The following is a 15,804-nucleotide window of genomic DNA, read 5'->3' on the forward strand; positions in this document are numbered from 1 at the left end:
GAAATTACATAAATAGGCAATGATAATTATTGCTACATTTGTGAAAAAGACAAAATATGAAGCTTGCAATTATCTTTACTGTTTTTTGTCTCATCACTGTGGTATATTACTTTCTCTTCTTTTCTACAAATTATCTAAAGCGTAATATAAAATAAGGCTGTGTTGTATAAGAATAAAATAGATTTTATTAATATAATAATTTAGTGTACATTTTAATGTTACATTAATAATGATATTCATAATATTATTATAATTGATATTCATAATATTGAAAGTGTCACTAAAGTAATGATGCATATATTTTATATACAAATTTACTTGCAATGCTATGAAATAAGACGTACATTTTAGGTTGATAAGCATTATCAGTTTTTCTGAAGTGATTATGTTTTGATAAATCATTCTACATTTGATAAAGTGAAGGCCTAAATTGTTTATTTTATTTCAGGATTCCTTCGTAATAGAAGAAGTGGATGCATTTGATGTAAGCACTAATTCATAAATTATCGTTATGAAAAAAACTTTTTCATATTAAATTTAGATGCATTATGTGTCTTACTTCATTTTTAATACTAACTTCAGTTGTAGAGCAGTTCGATATCACATTTTCATACGGTGATCTAAACATCATTATTAATTAACAACTTACGACTGTTTATTATAATATATTGTATTGCATAAGATTTGAATTGTTTATCAATGTTATTTTTAAAATTTTTTTAGGCATTAACGCATCTGCTAAATTTGAAGGGCAAGGCAGAAGTAAGTTTACTTCCTTTCACTGCGATTGCTATAAAACTGCGTTTGTAAATTAAATGCAAAATGACAACTAAAACTGCTTATCTGCATATTTTTAGAGTAGAAAGATACTGCTAATAATCAAAAAGATGTATTTATTGCGTAAATTTTTACTTGATTTTTTTGTTTTTAGGCTGATCAATTAGTCACTGTTCAGAGCATACTGAAAGTAAGTTTCTATATTTACAAAATGTAAATTTTTTTTCTCATAATATTATATGGTAATCAAAACTTTAGAATGCTTTCATTACATATATTTTACTTCAACGTTAACTTAAAAATTTTGAATTTCAGCAAAGTACAGTGGATGCTAAAGAGATTTTGCGGAAGATATTGCAAGTAAGCATTCCATTTGGCTTCTAATATAAAATTAAATTAACAAGTCATACAAGTTTCAGCACTTCATTTCTTTATTCAGTTATTGCACATTTAATACCAAATTTAGTATTGCATCTAACATTATAATTAACTTTTTACTGATTAAAGCAGTTTTGTTCTTTCAATCTTTTATTTTTCAAAGGTTTGTCAATATGTAGAAATAAAAAAGAGTATGGATTTTTTTAAAAATTGATGTTGCGCATTTTTCAGAGAGAAGGAGACGCAGAGATTTTAAAACTTGTTGAAAGTATTGAAGGTTATATATTGGTGAGTAATAAATTTGTTAATGGATTAAAGATGCGTTGTTGAAATAAAATCATACACATATTTATATAATTATTGGAACTATTTAAATAATATCTGCTATTCATGAATGCAAGAATTGATTTTTATTATAATCATAACAGATCGTATTTATTATATAAATATATAAAATATGCTGGATAGTATGATGGATATTCAAATTGCATTTTAGGGTGCAGCAAAATTACACGAAGAAACTGAAGATAAAATGTATGCCTTACTAAACCAACAGACTGTAAGCATTGCTAATAAGCTTAATTAATGCACTTTATGTGAAAAATAGGTTAACTATTATTATTTATAGTCACATTCTACAAAATTGGAATTAATAGAAAAAATTTTGGATAATAAACACAGATGTGAAGATGACGCTCGACAATCATATCCAGGAGTTCATGAAGATTTAATAGCAGCTGCTTCTCAACGTTGTTTTAGTGAGGTAGGCATTTATCAATCAAAAATATTAAAATTTTCAATTTCAAAAGTTATATTTTCAAAATGGTATAATTATTCTTGTTAAAGGCATTTAACTTACAATTAATCATTTCAAAATTGTAATAATAAGGAAATTAAAAGGTATCTAAATCTAAAAAGCAAATAAAACACTCCCTTAATTTATTAACAGATAGTTTGTTAATTTAAAGCTTATTTTTTAAAATAAAATTTTATTACGTTAATTACCATAAACCAGTTTATATGGAATTAAAAATTATTGAATTTATTTTAATTTTATGCATGATTTAATAAGTTAATATATTTTAATTTTAAACCAATTAATTATAGGCGATTGCTGACTTAAGTGAATCCTACGGAAAAACGTCTTGATATTCTTATTTTTTCATATGTACAATACGATTTTGACAATGGCAACATTTATTAAATAAATAAAAAGTGCTAATTAAAAAAAGTTTTGCATGTCCATATTTCTATAATCAGCATGATTATAAATTTATTTGTTTTATTTTTGCAAATTACAAAATGAAAAATTGAAATTAGGTGAAAATCAGCGACCATTTTTTGTAATCATGAAACAGTTGAAATTTTTTATAATTTGCCATTTGAAAACACTATTAACTTTGCATTTTTGCAAATTTTTAAATTAAAACATGCAATAACAAATGACCTTTTCAACGAAAATGTTTGGCTTTTGATAAGAAAAAATCACCCAATCGAACTAGTGAAATCAAACTTGATTTATTGCAATGTAAATATTATTGACTTCCTGCTTTTCACTTATCTAGAAGCGTCGTCATTCGACAATCACACATTGTTTATTGCTATTTTATTGCTTATAGGGAGCTGAAAGCAGCAAAAATCACCTTTTTATTTTTCATAATTTTCTTTTTATATCAGTTAATGCAGTATGAACTTTTTGTTCTGAGCATATTCAATGACAGTGAAACACATTCATCTGCAATATTTTTTACTGCCTAGTTTTGTGATTTTTTGTACCATGGACAAAGGCATTTCACAATCTATAGATGATGACATTACTACCATAGTCAATCTTACTGTCGGTTCGGTTGAAGGCCTTGAAAAATTTACCAATGGATCATCTCTTGGAAAGGTGTTCCTAGGCATACCGTATGCTGAAGCTCCACTGCTTGATTTACGTTTTACCAGTCCAGTTCCAAAACAGCCATGGAATTCGACCACTTTAAAATGCTATTCTTATAAAGCAAACTGCTGGCAGAGTAAGAGTACGCAAAATTGGACAAGTGAAGATTGTCTGTATTTGAATATCTATGCTGGAGAAAAATGCAACACCTCTTTCTTGTGTCCTGTTGTTGTTTACATTCCGGGTGAGCAGCAGCTTCAAGCAAATTTACACGACATGTTGTTTACCTCAGTTATTTTGAAAAAATTTTCAAAGGAAAATCTCATATTTGTAACTGTTCAATATCGACTTGGAGTGTTTGGATTTTTCAGCACTGGAACACCTGATGCACCAGGAAACTATGGCTTAGAAGGTTTAACATTTTATTATCATATTAATGTTTTATTTATTATAAGATTTTTGAGGATTTATTTTTTTTAATATTTTACAAAATTTTCATTTTACATTTAGATATAATTGAAGCTCTTCGATTTATAAAACGAGAAATAATTGCATTTAACGGTGATCCTTACAAGGTGACACTTATGGGTCACGGGGATGGTGCTGTTTTAACATCCTTATTAACTCTGTCGCCAAAAACAGAAGGTCTCTTTTACCAGGCTATTGTCATGAGTGGAACAGCCTTGTCACCAGATGTTTTCTACAATTATGCAAGTGATTATACTCTCCTTGCATTCAGGCTTGGTTGTCGTGCACATCAATCGATGCATAATATGACGAATTTAGTCGAGTGTATGAGAAAAGTACCAGCTAATCAACTTAATTTTGAATACGATCAAATAAGGAAAGGTAAAAAATTTTTTATTGAGACTTTATTTTAAACACAAGAAAGTATATTATTCTTCTATTTGGTGAATTTAAAATTTGTTTATTGAAGGTAAAGGCGAATTCAATTTAGAAATGAATATACATACTATTAATGTGATTAATGAAACTGATGCAATTCTCCCAGCAACTTCTAAAGTACTGAAAAATACCAGACGTCCAATACCATATCTAATTGGAACAACTAAAAATGAATTTCAACTTGATCTAAAATCTCTAGTTTGGCAAAATGATTCCACAGATGTAAATTTAGCCTGCAAATTGATCATGACAGCATCTAAAAAGGAAAAGAAAGACTCGAAGACATCTTTGAAGAGCTGTATACAATATTATTATTTGAAAGGTATTTTCCAAGCCACCACTCCAGGTTCAGATTTCAACTGGACCAACATTGTTCAGGAAATAATAAATGATTACAGAATTTTTTCTCCAGTCTACTTTGATGCTTCAAGCATGAGAAATTCTGGGGCTCCAGTTTATTTGTACAGCTTTGATTACCAGAGTCCTAATTTTCCAGAGCAGCGACCACTTGATATTGCCTATCTCCTTGGTTTGAACATGCATTCATCTGATAAAGCGGATCTTGATGTTCAACAAACATTTTTGAAGATGTTGATTAATTTTATAAAATTTGGAAATCCTACTCACGAACGCGTAAAAAATGTAACTTGGACACCGCTGGCTTTACCAAATGGCTATAACTATCTGAGTATCAACAACGACCTACAAATTGAAAAATATTATCACTATGGAGCGGTTATGCTTTGGCAATATGAATTTGACAATCAGAACAAGAAATCTGCTCTGAAAACGGTCACTGGAAATATATTTAAACAATCAAATAATACTTCATCATTTGAAGAGACACATCTTATGCAGCCATTGAGAGAAGATGATGAGAAATATTCTACAGTTATGACACCAATAAATGTGACAGAGCCTTGGGTTATCCACGATGCAGCTGCTAGTCGTATTCTTTTTTGGGCATGCGTTGCAGTTGCTATATTTATGCTAATTTCTGGTGTGTTCTTGATTATTTGTTTGAATCGAAAAAGGTGCCAAAAGCAAAAAAGGCGGAATTATATTTCAATGGATTCGCAAGAAAAAAAGTATCCGCAAACGGTGCATATGTATCAAACGTTTTAAAGATGTTTTAAAAAATATTTCAATTTCGATAATACTGAAATCTCCCATATTGAAGCTGAAAATTTCATGTACTTTTCTTCATCATGAATTATGGAATATTCTTGAAATGTTGTATTAAAAAATTAAAACATTCCATTAAAAAGAACTTGTTGAAGCTAATGGTAAATATGAGGGTAAGGGAAATTGATAAGAATGTTTTTAAAATAACAAATGTGTTTCATAATGTTTTATAAATAAACAAAATAAGTATTTCCCATTTAAGGCAGTTTAATACAAATTAAAGATTGAATAATAATAGTTTTAATTAATAGCTGCAACTTTGAAAAGATTCGTGAAGGGTAATTTTATTTTCATAAGTGAACTTGCACAAAAATATTTATACAAACGGTAAAAGGAATGTTTCAATGAGAATTCTTGCAAATAATTAAATAAAAATTTTTAAGGAAGGCAACGTTGAGGATACGCAAGGGCTGACATGATCATCATGTTTTTCTTTTCGAATTGCTAAAACAAATAACAATGATAAGATAATTGAAATTCAAACTTTAACAACTAAAATTTAACATTAAATTCAAAATATTGGACTTCTAGTATGTAAAAAAGTGAAGATTCACTTACTCCTTTTAAATACTGATTAACAACTTTGCCATGATCTCTGGCAAACAGTTCAGGCTTCCTCGCAAATACATGATTTGAGCGACATCTGTTCGATCCGGAAAGTTCAGTTAATATCATATAGCTGTACATTGTGGCTAAACTTGGGCCCACTTTGATTACACACACTAAAATACAAAAAAAAGATGTGCAAAAACTAATCTTTTTAATATAATTTAAAACAGAAAAAAATTTAAGCTATTCACGTGGCATATTGAAACCGTTCAGTTGAAGTTCAAGTGCTTTTCCATGAGCACTGATATCTCGATCTTGTTTTATTATTCCTCGAACCTTAAAAAAATTCAAAGAAAACAATAAGCATTATTAAACTTGTTTTCATATTTGAGATATTTGTTCATTTCAATAATTTACTTAACAGTCATTTTAAATATTTAAAAAACATTAAAAATTATTTAAATAGATGAGTTCTTTGAATTTAACAATACCGTTGATCAATTAATTCATAAATAAACAAAGTAATGATGTGACAAACCTTTTGAAGAGAAGTAGTATTAAATGCAGAATTTTGAAATATTAGCTCCATCTCTGAATAATGTTTTCGAGGACGAGAAACTGAAATAGCAAAATTTATTCAAAATGAAATTTTCTAACATTATAAAAGAATTTTGCATACAAACTTTCTTTTCAAACATTTAACGTATATTTACAATTGAAAATTATTTGCTTATATCAGTTAAATAATAATTCAAAATGGTAAAAAGTTCAGAACAGCTTATAGCTTACTCTGCATTCCAACACAAGTTGGCTTTACTGGAACGTACTGGCTTGCTTTGTGAATTGCATCATTGGAAAGAAGCAAATTCAAATTCGAAACTGTAGAATATATAACATTTAGCGAGTCTGCATTTCCAAAAATCTAAAAAGTCATGAAGCATTACCATATTATATTATATTAATAACATTCATCAAAAAATTGCTTTTAACATTAAATACAACTTGCCAGTGAAAATAAATGGACAGTGCAGCTGCATTATTTGAATCGAATTAATTGTATAAATATAATCGAACTTTTGCTTAGCGTGCTTCAGAAACATCTTGAAAAAGTAACGCCCGACGTGGGGCTCGAACCCACGACCCTGGGATTAAGAGTCCCATGCTCTACCGACTGAGCTAGCCGGGCTCTCAGCAATGATCTTAAATTAATACTTATTACAGTTTTATTCGGTATTTCTATTTATTTGAATATTTAGAGTATTTTAATTCACAAATTTCTAAAATTTTACAAACAACTGCTCTCGTAAAAGTAAAAATTACTGTTCTCCAATTTTCTAAATTTATCATCAAATATATATATATATTTACTCCCAAAAATTTCGAGTTGAATAAAAGAATGTAATTTTTTTTTGAAATATTTCATATACATACCTGTGTCCAAGGGCCGACCATTTTTTTCAAATTCACATTAATGCATTGTGGGCATAATTCTACACTTGGTTCTTCATTTTCACTTGCTTCTTTTTCCTCTTCTTCATCTTCTTCTTCTTCCAACTGTTGCTGCTGTTGCATAAAAGTTGGCATTCTCACTCGTTGTAAATGCAAAGGATCACTTTGCTTAATTCTTTCAAGTGTAAAAGATTTTGCCCTTTCTTGGTCGCCAAAAACGTCAATTATAGCTCCAGTTTCTTTGCCAATTTGAGCTGCTTCAGTGAGAAAAGTTTTCACCGCAGCTTTGTCCGCCGGACTGATATTTTGTGCATCTAAATGTGCATAAAGTGATATTTAAAAAAGAAGCACAGGATAAGTTAATTTTGTAAAAGCTGCAACTTTTCAAGCTTCGTTCATTTTTTTCAATTAACTCAACCATTTCTCTGCTCATGGGCACATTTCCATCTGGATAAAATAAGTTCGGATTTGCCATGGCAAACAGCCGTTCAGCGTCGGTCATTGTATTCTTGTTCGGCTGACCAAGAGAATAAAATTGTCCCCCGTTTTGTCTTCCCGGCTGGACCATTGAACCAGGATTTGCGAACGGGTAAACATAATTCGGTGGCAAATCGCTTCTACCTTGCAACCCTTCCGGCTTTCTGAATATATCCTGATGATCAGGATTGGTCAGTTGGGTAAATAGAGGCGGATATCCTTTTTCAAAGTCAGACGGAGGTAGATTCGAAAAATCTGCTCCAACAGAAGGCTGCGCACGTCTGCCTGTCTGAGTCCACAAACTTTGAGCCAGTGCGGCCTGTGGTTCGCTGTATTCACCACCGTTACCAACGGATGGTGACCACATCTGTGGCAAAGGTTGTTGCTGTTGGGATGAAAATTTCTGATTATTTAATAAAGAAAATTCTCTGCTAGGAGCAGATTCTCTAGATTGACCCTCTTTAGGTAGTTTAAGTTTTGGAAAAAGTGTCGATATTAAAGCGTTAGCTAAACTTGGAATTAGCTGTTGCATGTGTCCACCAGCTGGTCTCTCCAAAGTTGAGCCACAGCCGAACAGCTGAAAGCCGATCAGCAAAAGCAACGTTACAATGTGCATGTTCAATTTTGCGCAATAGTAACGGTGGAAGTGAAAGAAACTTTTATTGTTCAACGTGATCTTGGATCGTGGCCGAAAAACACAATTACCTGATTGCTGTTCGTTGATGTCATCGTGTGACATTCGTCGAACAGAGAAAGTAGCAAACGTTGCTTAAGCAGCTGTGATGCAAATTATATAGGTTGGGAGATGCAAGGTGTCCATCACTGGAAGCTGGTCACATTATTCTGCCTTTTTAAAAAGTAAAACTGACATTTAAACAAACCTGACACATACATACTCTAAAATTTTCACTTGAATGAATCATTTTCACTACTGTTTGCTTCAAGTTTATTAATATTAATAAAACCTTTCACTCATTTATTTATATATTATTTTTAATCGCTTAATTTTACTGCCACTTTATTTCAAACATTTTAGCAATACATTCTTTTACGTAGGAAAATTTGGTAAAATCGACAAACTACAAGCGTACAAACAAAACAGTGTTCTTCTTTCAATAATTCAAGCTGACAAATATGATGATTCATAAATAACATATAATTCAATGAAAAATGTAAAACATAACGTTATAAAAGAAGTCACATTATTTGAATGCTTCATACGTACAATTTCAATTGATTTTTGAGGTCATCCATCGTAACAGGCCCAAGAGAGTTCTCGTGCTTTTTCATCACTTCATAAATTGCAAGTAGCTGCTTTTGCATTCTAATAATAACAGCTCATAAGTATCTCTTTCTTCAAATCAAATCAATAAATTTCAAATATATTAAATAAGTTAGCGTCAAAATCATTAAAAAAACAAACATATAGAAGTAAACATACTCTTCTTCATCTGCACTTGATTGTTCACTTTCGCTTTCTGAATCTGTGTGCTGTCCATCAGCAGTTAAGGATTCATTTTCAAACTAAATAATTTTTTCTCCATCAAAGTTACATCCATTATATTTACATATATATAAACTAACGCTTTCAACTTCAACATCATCCTCGTTTTGATGTACAAATTTTGAAAAAATATACACTAGAAAACCGAAAAAAAGGCAAAAAACCGTTGCCAGCGTAGCTATCAATGCAAACTTTTGATTCGAATCAAAAAAATTAACATTCAAATATGTATCCATCCTAAAAGCAGTTTGAATGTTCATTTCAATAGATCACGTACACTCGAAAAAAGGAGCAACAAAACGTGTACTGAGACACATTAGTTTCAGAAATTTCATAAAAGTACAGACCAAATTCAAAAATTATTTTATTGAACAACAGTCAGAAGTAATTATGAATCATTTCCAACAGAAATGAAATTTTTGAAAAATTCATAAACCAACCAAGTCATCGCGGTTGTAGGTACTTGGAAAAGGACACGAGCTTGCAAACCACTCCAAAAGCCGTTTAACCCTTTACAAGCATAAATCGCCCTTACAGCATCGCCAATGCCATATAGACTTGTTCGACAGTGCAACGCATCTTTCGGTTGCGTATTCAAAGCAGTCTTGCATACATCTAAAGGAGTAGTGACAGCAGCTGCCAGTCCGCCTGCAACAGCTCCTGATATGACGTGACTTTTCGGGTCGTACAACCTTTTGGGATTCAACCTCTGCTGCGCCTGTTCATATGTCAGAAAGTGAATCACTTGGAATGGAATATTCATCAAAAGTTGAGTGGAATAGCTACGATAAAATGCGCAAACACCTTCACGGTTATAGACGCATCTTGCGCATTCTATCGATGATTTATACGGACTTCCCCAAACTTGCATACGTTGCTTAATCACTTCCACAGGATTCATCACCGCATCGTGAACCAAAGTCGCTAATATACCAGCAATACCTAAGAATTAAGCAATAATAAAAAGATTTTTAATTTCAAAGTTTATTTGAAAGTGGCAACTGGAAACAAATTCTGCTACTGCATTCGAACCTACACATCAAAAATACATACTTCATCATATTTATGATTTCTATACAAAATTATCATTAAAAATTATTTTATTTAAAAATATCTTAAATAAGCAAAGAAAAAATAACAATTATTAACTGTCTCGTATGCAATGCTTGAAAAACTGAGCAATAATAAATAATTTAAATAAAACTTACCTTGAGCAAAAGGAGTACTAGAAAGATGCCCATTAGTCAGTAATAATTTTGACTTTTCATACACCGTAAAGTATAAAGCATGCGCAGGTACAGATCCAGTTGCAATGGCGTTAATACCTCTCAACGAACGTAAAAAGCCTTCCCGCCTAACTATACTGAATAAGCCTGCCACTGGAGTACGGCAACTTTGCTCAGGACATCGACACAAACTTTGCATTCTCGTCTATATATGAAAATAATTACATTTTTTTATTTTTTAAGGGAAAATAATTCAAAAAGAATCATGTCATTGAATATACCTTAACAGAATCGATAGGATAAAATAAACAATGTTCCATGGTACCGGCAGCAGCACCAGCCAAAAGATGAACATACAAACTGCGAGTGGGGAGTTCTTCATATTCCGATTGCAAATCGCACATCATAGATGGATGAAAGTCAAATACTCACTCGTATAAACATAACTGTCGATGTATTTACTGGCCAAATAAAACTATTTTAAAATAAGCAATGATTTTATGGCAGCGTAATACCGCATAACGGATATAACATAAAGCGCATTTTAATGTAACACTATTCAACAAACATCAAAGCAAATAATTAAATTAAAAAATTAATGATAATTTATTAATGCAATATAAAACAAAAGTATTTATAAATTATAATCTTACAGTCGTTATAAAGTGAAATGTAAAGCGAACTTTACCAAATTTTTTTTAAATAGTAGCTTTAATAATTTAAAATATGCGCTGATACATTTGTTTTTTTTTGTTAATATTTAATACTAATGATGAACTTGAAATCAAAGAAATACCGCTGATTCAACGTTTTTTCTTTACTAAAAGAATACTACTATCAAAATTAATTTTCAAGTTTGTTGTTAAAATTACGGTAGTTTAATGACATTGTGACATTTATAATTCATAATAAAAGAGCAATCGTGTTACATTACTTCTTAAACATATTCAACATTTATAACTTAAACAAATTATATTTTAATTCGATCATTTTTTAATAACAAAATTGACTTTCATTAAATGATTGTATCATCGGTCAAAAATGTACGTTTTGTTATTTATTATTTTATTAGTAATATTTTAATTTAATAATAAAAAAGATTATTAGCTGCAGTATTATCAGCTTAAACAAATGCTACATTTTTTATTTGTTGGCATGGTCAGACATTTGATTGATCAGACACAAGATGCTGTTGATGGGCAATAAAAATGAAAAACTTTATTACAGGTTTTCCTGAAAAGCTATTTTTCAAAAGTAAAATAAAATTTGGGAAAACCATTTTTTACCAAACGAATCAATATCTTCGCCATCGGTTTGTAACGACCGTTACAGGTTGGTGGGGAAAAACTGTCGACAAAATAATTTCCCTTGAACGTTATAAGCTTGAAATATTTACGTTGAATAGAAATTCACCTCACTCATGGATTAAGCGATGAACAATTGTTAAAAGAGAAGTGCTTTTCTTTTCCTAACGTTCCATTCTGAACTTGATGATCATTAAATGATTTCTGGAAAGCATCGTTGTTGGATTATATAACAATCATGACTGCCATCATGTATTTTTTCACTTTTACTTGTTGTCTCTATCTTGGCACCTACGGATAAATTTTAATGCAGCCACAACGCCACCAAACCGTAGGCAAATCTAGAGTAGAGGGCGTTATCGAGCAAGCAAAACCAGCCAATGAAAAACCGACGCTCGCTAAGTCGGTTGAGTTGCTTTTATCGGCAGTTTTAATCAGAAATATCGTCCAGTTAAACTAGAAGCCACTGCTATAAATGAATAAGTTTAAAGCTTTGAAATAGAATTTTTGATTTCAAATTCTGATTAAATAATTTTTAAAAAAATGTTGCAATTTTTACCTGCTGACAGTAGGAGTAGTGTACTGTAAGTAAAAATTGCCATTCTAACATACATTTGGCGAGTGGATTTACCGTAATTCTTAATTTGTTTGTTTGAACTGGTTTCTGTTTACTGTTTGTAGCAGCAATTTTCTTTTTTGGATACTTTGGCATTTTGAAAGAAATTTTTTAAAATTAATATGACTCAGTTTCTTCCACCGAACTTACTTGCATTATTTGCTCCTCGTGACCCGCTGCCGTATTTACCACCAATTGCAAAGTTGTCATTTGAAAAAAAGCGAGCTCCGTACAGTGGTGTAGCCAAATTTATACACGAATTTGAAGTAAGTTTGTCGTCATCATTTAAACGTACTGTAATAAATTAAATAATTATACTTTTTGATATTTCCGTTTTTGTCCCATTTTATTTTGGTTGAAACTTTAAATTTGTAGAATCCGAATGACACTCCACCACCAGTGAAAGTTGAAACAAGAGAAGAACGAATTGAAAGAAAAGTATGACGTATTTGATTATATGATTTGTTTTTCATTTCAGTTATATGTTGCTCATATTATTATCATTATTATTATTATTATTATTATGCTTTAGCGACGCGAACGTGCTGAACTGCAGAATTATAAAATTGAACAAGGCATTGCTACATGTAAGTAATATTGTTGACAATTTGAAATATTTTTGCAATGCAATAGCGAACGAATGCTTTATCACTTGGCACGAAATTTGCAAATTATCTTCTTGTTTGATCTGTCCTGTTTAGGGAATCCAAGCGCTAACGACAAAGCTAGCACAGATCCTTTCAAGACGTTATTTGTTGCTCGATTGGTAAGATGTAAATTTATTTTAATATTTATTTTCAATCGTAAATCGATCGCTTATCTAGAGTTATGATACGACTGAAACAAAATTGCGCAGAGAATTCGAAGTGTATGGCCCTATCAAAAAGGTAATCTGTGTTTTTATTGTTTACATAACTAAGTGAAATGCAAGTAAAAAAAAGCGTGCATACCTGATAATACGTTCAAACAATACCCCGTGTATATTAATTGGGGTTTCAAAATTTCAGGTTATACTGAGTGCAAGTAGGAATTGCTCAGCATTAGAAAAAAAAATAATAATGATGTTTAGCCCAAAAGCTTGCGTACAATATATTCCAATGAATATACATAAATATTTTTTTAAAAATATGTTTCAAATGTTAATCGGTTTTGTTTAGATTTACATGATCACGGACATCATTACTGGTAAAAGCCGGGGTTATGCTTTTATTGAGTATGAACACGAGGCTGATATGCACGGTAAGTGTTTGTTGAATGCGCGGTTGTAAAAAAATTTTCCCTTGTGCGAGTCGAGTCGAGTCAATCAATGGCTACCGAATGAAAAAAAAGCATTCTGGTATTTTTCTGTGATTGCATTAGTATATAAAAATTTGTAGTGTCAGCTGGATGTACCAACGAGAGGGTGAAGATTTGCATTTGCTTATTATTCTTTTTTATTGTTCAACTCATCTTCAAAACTCTGTCTGGCATATTTAAATATAATTTGATTTTTTTTCTTTTTACAGAGTTTAACTTGTAACCGCAGCTTGTTTGTGGCGCCAAGTGGTCCACATTCGCCCTTATTCAATTGATAGTTCGGTTCGTATTTAGGTTTGTATTACCAAAAAAAAACGCTTTCAGGAGGCATAATTAATTATTGTTATCATAATGTTTTTTCCAAAAATTAATATTTTTCAATTTCAACTACTAATAATCCAATCATTTTTCACTCATTCTTCATTCTGGTGAGTTATTTTCCAATTGTGATCGATCATTCAGCAGTTTTGAAGTGTTTCAAAATTTTGAATTGAAACTTTCTGTTTTATGAGTTGTAGAGAAGAAACAAATATTTTGCATTTTTTCCTTTTTTGCACGATAGATTTTTGAGAGCAGATGTTGTGTGTGTTCAAGTGGATCGAGCAATTGTGTTATTTTTATCATTGTTGTTCTTATTTGTTTGTTTGTTTGTTTGTTGTTGTCGGTGTGGTTGTAAAAATATTTTCGGCAACATTTTCTAAAGTTTCTTGAAGCAAACCTTTTTCCACGTGTGAAGATTAAGGTAAAATTGAGGTAAGCCTACGTAAGCGAACGAACGGTAATGATGAAAATGAGCATCGAATATTTCAAAAAAAGAAGAAAGGATTCTTGTTGTTATTATTGTTGGTTTTTTTTGCTTGTATTCTTTGACAATCAAATTGTGCATGCAATTTGCGAATTTTCGTGCATTACCAGGCCCGTGGGAAAAAACTTTGAAATGGAATTGTCGAATGGCTTGGTGTGTTTTTGAAGGAGAATGAATAGGTAAGGTGGTATAGTAAGTAATGAAAAAAAAGTGGTGTTCAACAGAGTCAGAGCGAATATGTATGTCCGCTTTGGCTGTGTTTGTTTGAAATAGTGAAATTTGTGCAAGTGAAGAGAAGCTGATTGTGCTTCCAGCTTGGTTTTTGTGTGTGTCTGCTGGATGCGGACTTGAAGTCGAAATAGGCACTGCTGTATGTATAATTGACGCGTATAAAATCAGGTAAACTGGTGAGGTTTGTACTACATGTCAACATATGATCTTTTTGTGCGACTGTGCATCGATTTGATCGACATGAGGATATAGAAGAGTTGGCGTGAATTCTTTCTTTATTTGATATATTTTATGTTGTTACAACAAGGGTGTAGACCAGTAGTAGTATTTTAATAGCAATAGTTATGATGGAGATGAAAAGAACTTTGTGCGTACCTAATGTGGAAGATCATTTAGTGCTTTTTTTAATTAGTGGGCTATATGTAGAGTGTAATGGATTGAATTGTTTATTTTAAATCGTTTAAATGGGTTTTCAGCAGCATACAAGCACGCTGATGGTAAGAAAATAGACAAACGACGTGTGCTTGTTGATGTGGAACGTGGTCGTACAGTGAAAAATTGGCTTCCTAGGCGCTTAGGTAAGCTATAATAATAATTATTTGCACGTTTATTATTATTATTATTATTATTATTATTATTATTATTATTATTGTGTCATATTTGAAGGCGGTGGGCTTGGTAATACTCGCCGCGACAGGCCGCCAGCTGGAAGTATATCACACGATGATGACGACCGAATGATGTACAGCAGTAGTGGGTAAGAAACATTTTTTGAAAAAAAAGGCATCAGTGAAATCATGATTTAAAATTTTAGTGATCGGTATCGGGATCGCGACTATGACGGTCGAGAATATGATAGATCTCGAAGAAGATCTCACAGTCGTGACAGAGAAAGAGGAGACAGGGGACGTCGCGACAGGGATGACTATCGTGACGGTAGAGGAGGTGGTGATTACTACCGTAATCGTGATCGTGAATTTCGCGCTGATTACAGTCGAAGAGAAGGAAGACGTGATAGAGATCGTCGAAGATGATAAACATTACAGAATAATATAATATATATACCATTGCAATGCTTATTTATTATTATATCCATTTAAAAGTTTGTTCATCACTTTTCTTGGGAAGTTATTTAATTTTGAGGGAAAAAATCTTTTTTTTTATTGGTTGTTATTATGAGAAATAAAATTTTCAATTATGAACAATTGTTGTTCTGCTA

The 15,804-nt window shown here is 31.4% G+C and overlaps 5 protein-coding genes and 1 non-coding gene across 6 annotated transcripts; 3 read left to right on the forward strand and 3 right to left on the reverse strand.

Annotated features, from left to right (window-relative positions):
* The first annotated feature begins 42 nt into the window (after window positions 1-42).
* On the forward strand, window positions 43-2,386 carry Tsp_00384 (conserved hypothetical protein). The gene is made up of 9 exons (XM_003376187.1): window positions 43-101; window positions 449-484; window positions 724-762; window positions 932-967; window positions 1,093-1,137; window positions 1,387-1,443; window positions 1,652-1,714; window positions 1,784-1,918; window positions 2,263-2,386. The coding sequence occupies exons 1-9, from the start codon at window positions 57-59 to the stop codon at window positions 2,302-2,304; spliced, it is 498 nt and encodes a 165-aa protein (XP_003376235.1). The 5' UTR covers window positions 43-56; the 3' UTR covers window positions 2,305-2,386.
* Window positions 2,387-2,932: 546 nt separating this feature from the next.
* On the forward strand, window positions 2,933-5,542 carry Tsp_00383 (putative carboxylesterase UNQ440/PRO873-like protein). Its single transcript, XM_003376188.1, has 6 exons — window positions 2,933-3,449; window positions 3,548-3,886; window positions 3,975-4,265; window positions 4,356-5,061; window positions 5,380-5,406; window positions 5,512-5,542. The coding sequence occupies exons 1-6, from the start codon at window positions 2,933-2,935 to the stop codon at window positions 5,540-5,542; spliced, it is 1,911 nt and encodes a 636-aa protein (XP_003376236.1).
* Window positions 5,543-5,572: 30 nt separating this feature from the next.
* On the reverse strand, window positions 5,573-8,332 carry Tsp_00381 (conserved hypothetical protein). The gene is made up of 8 exons (XM_003376189.1): window positions 8,309-8,332; window positions 7,508-8,180; window positions 7,268-7,440; window positions 6,467-6,599; window positions 6,216-6,295; window positions 5,929-6,013; window positions 5,687-5,850; window positions 5,573-5,620 (listed from the first exon to the last, which is right to left on the reverse strand). The coding sequence occupies exons 1-8, from the start codon at window positions 8,330-8,332 to the stop codon at window positions 5,573-5,575; spliced, it is 1,380 nt and encodes a 459-aa protein (XP_003376237.1).
* Tsp_00382 lies at window positions 6,791-6,863 on the reverse strand. Its single transcript has one exon. It is a non-coding gene; the product is annotated as a tRNA-Lys (tRNA).
* A 1,163-nt stretch (window positions 8,333-9,495) lies between the features above and the next one.
* On the reverse strand, window positions 9,496-10,740 carry Tsp_00380 (mitoferrin). The gene is made up of 3 exons (XM_003376190.1): window positions 10,615-10,740; window positions 10,316-10,538; window positions 9,496-10,049 (listed from the first exon to the last, which is right to left on the reverse strand). Exons 1-3 carry the CDS (start codon window positions 10,738-10,740, stop codon window positions 9,496-9,498), a joined length of 903 nt encoding a protein of 300 aa, XP_003376238.1.
* A 1,574-nt stretch (window positions 10,741-12,314) lies between these two features.
* Tsp_00379 (putative RNA recognition motif protein) lies at window positions 12,315-15,790 on the forward strand. Its single transcript, XM_003376191.1, has 9 exons — window positions 12,315-12,519; window positions 12,629-12,691; window positions 12,786-12,840; window positions 12,955-13,019; window positions 13,078-13,140; window positions 13,411-13,492; window positions 15,062-15,163; window positions 15,252-15,342; window positions 15,400-15,790. Exons 1-9 carry the CDS (start codon window positions 12,376-12,378, stop codon window positions 15,617-15,619), a joined length of 885 nt encoding a protein of 294 aa, XP_003376239.1. The 5' UTR covers window positions 12,315-12,375; the 3' UTR covers window positions 15,620-15,790.
* The last annotated feature ends 14 nt before the right edge of the window (window positions 15,791-15,804 follow it).

Source organism: Trichinella spiralis (assembly GCF_000181795.1).
Source record: "Trichinella spiralis strain ISS 195 chromosome Unknown Scfld4, whole genome shotgun sequence".
Lineage (NCBI taxonomy): Eukaryota > Metazoa > Nematoda > Enoplea > Trichinellida > Trichinellidae > Trichinella > Trichinella spiralis.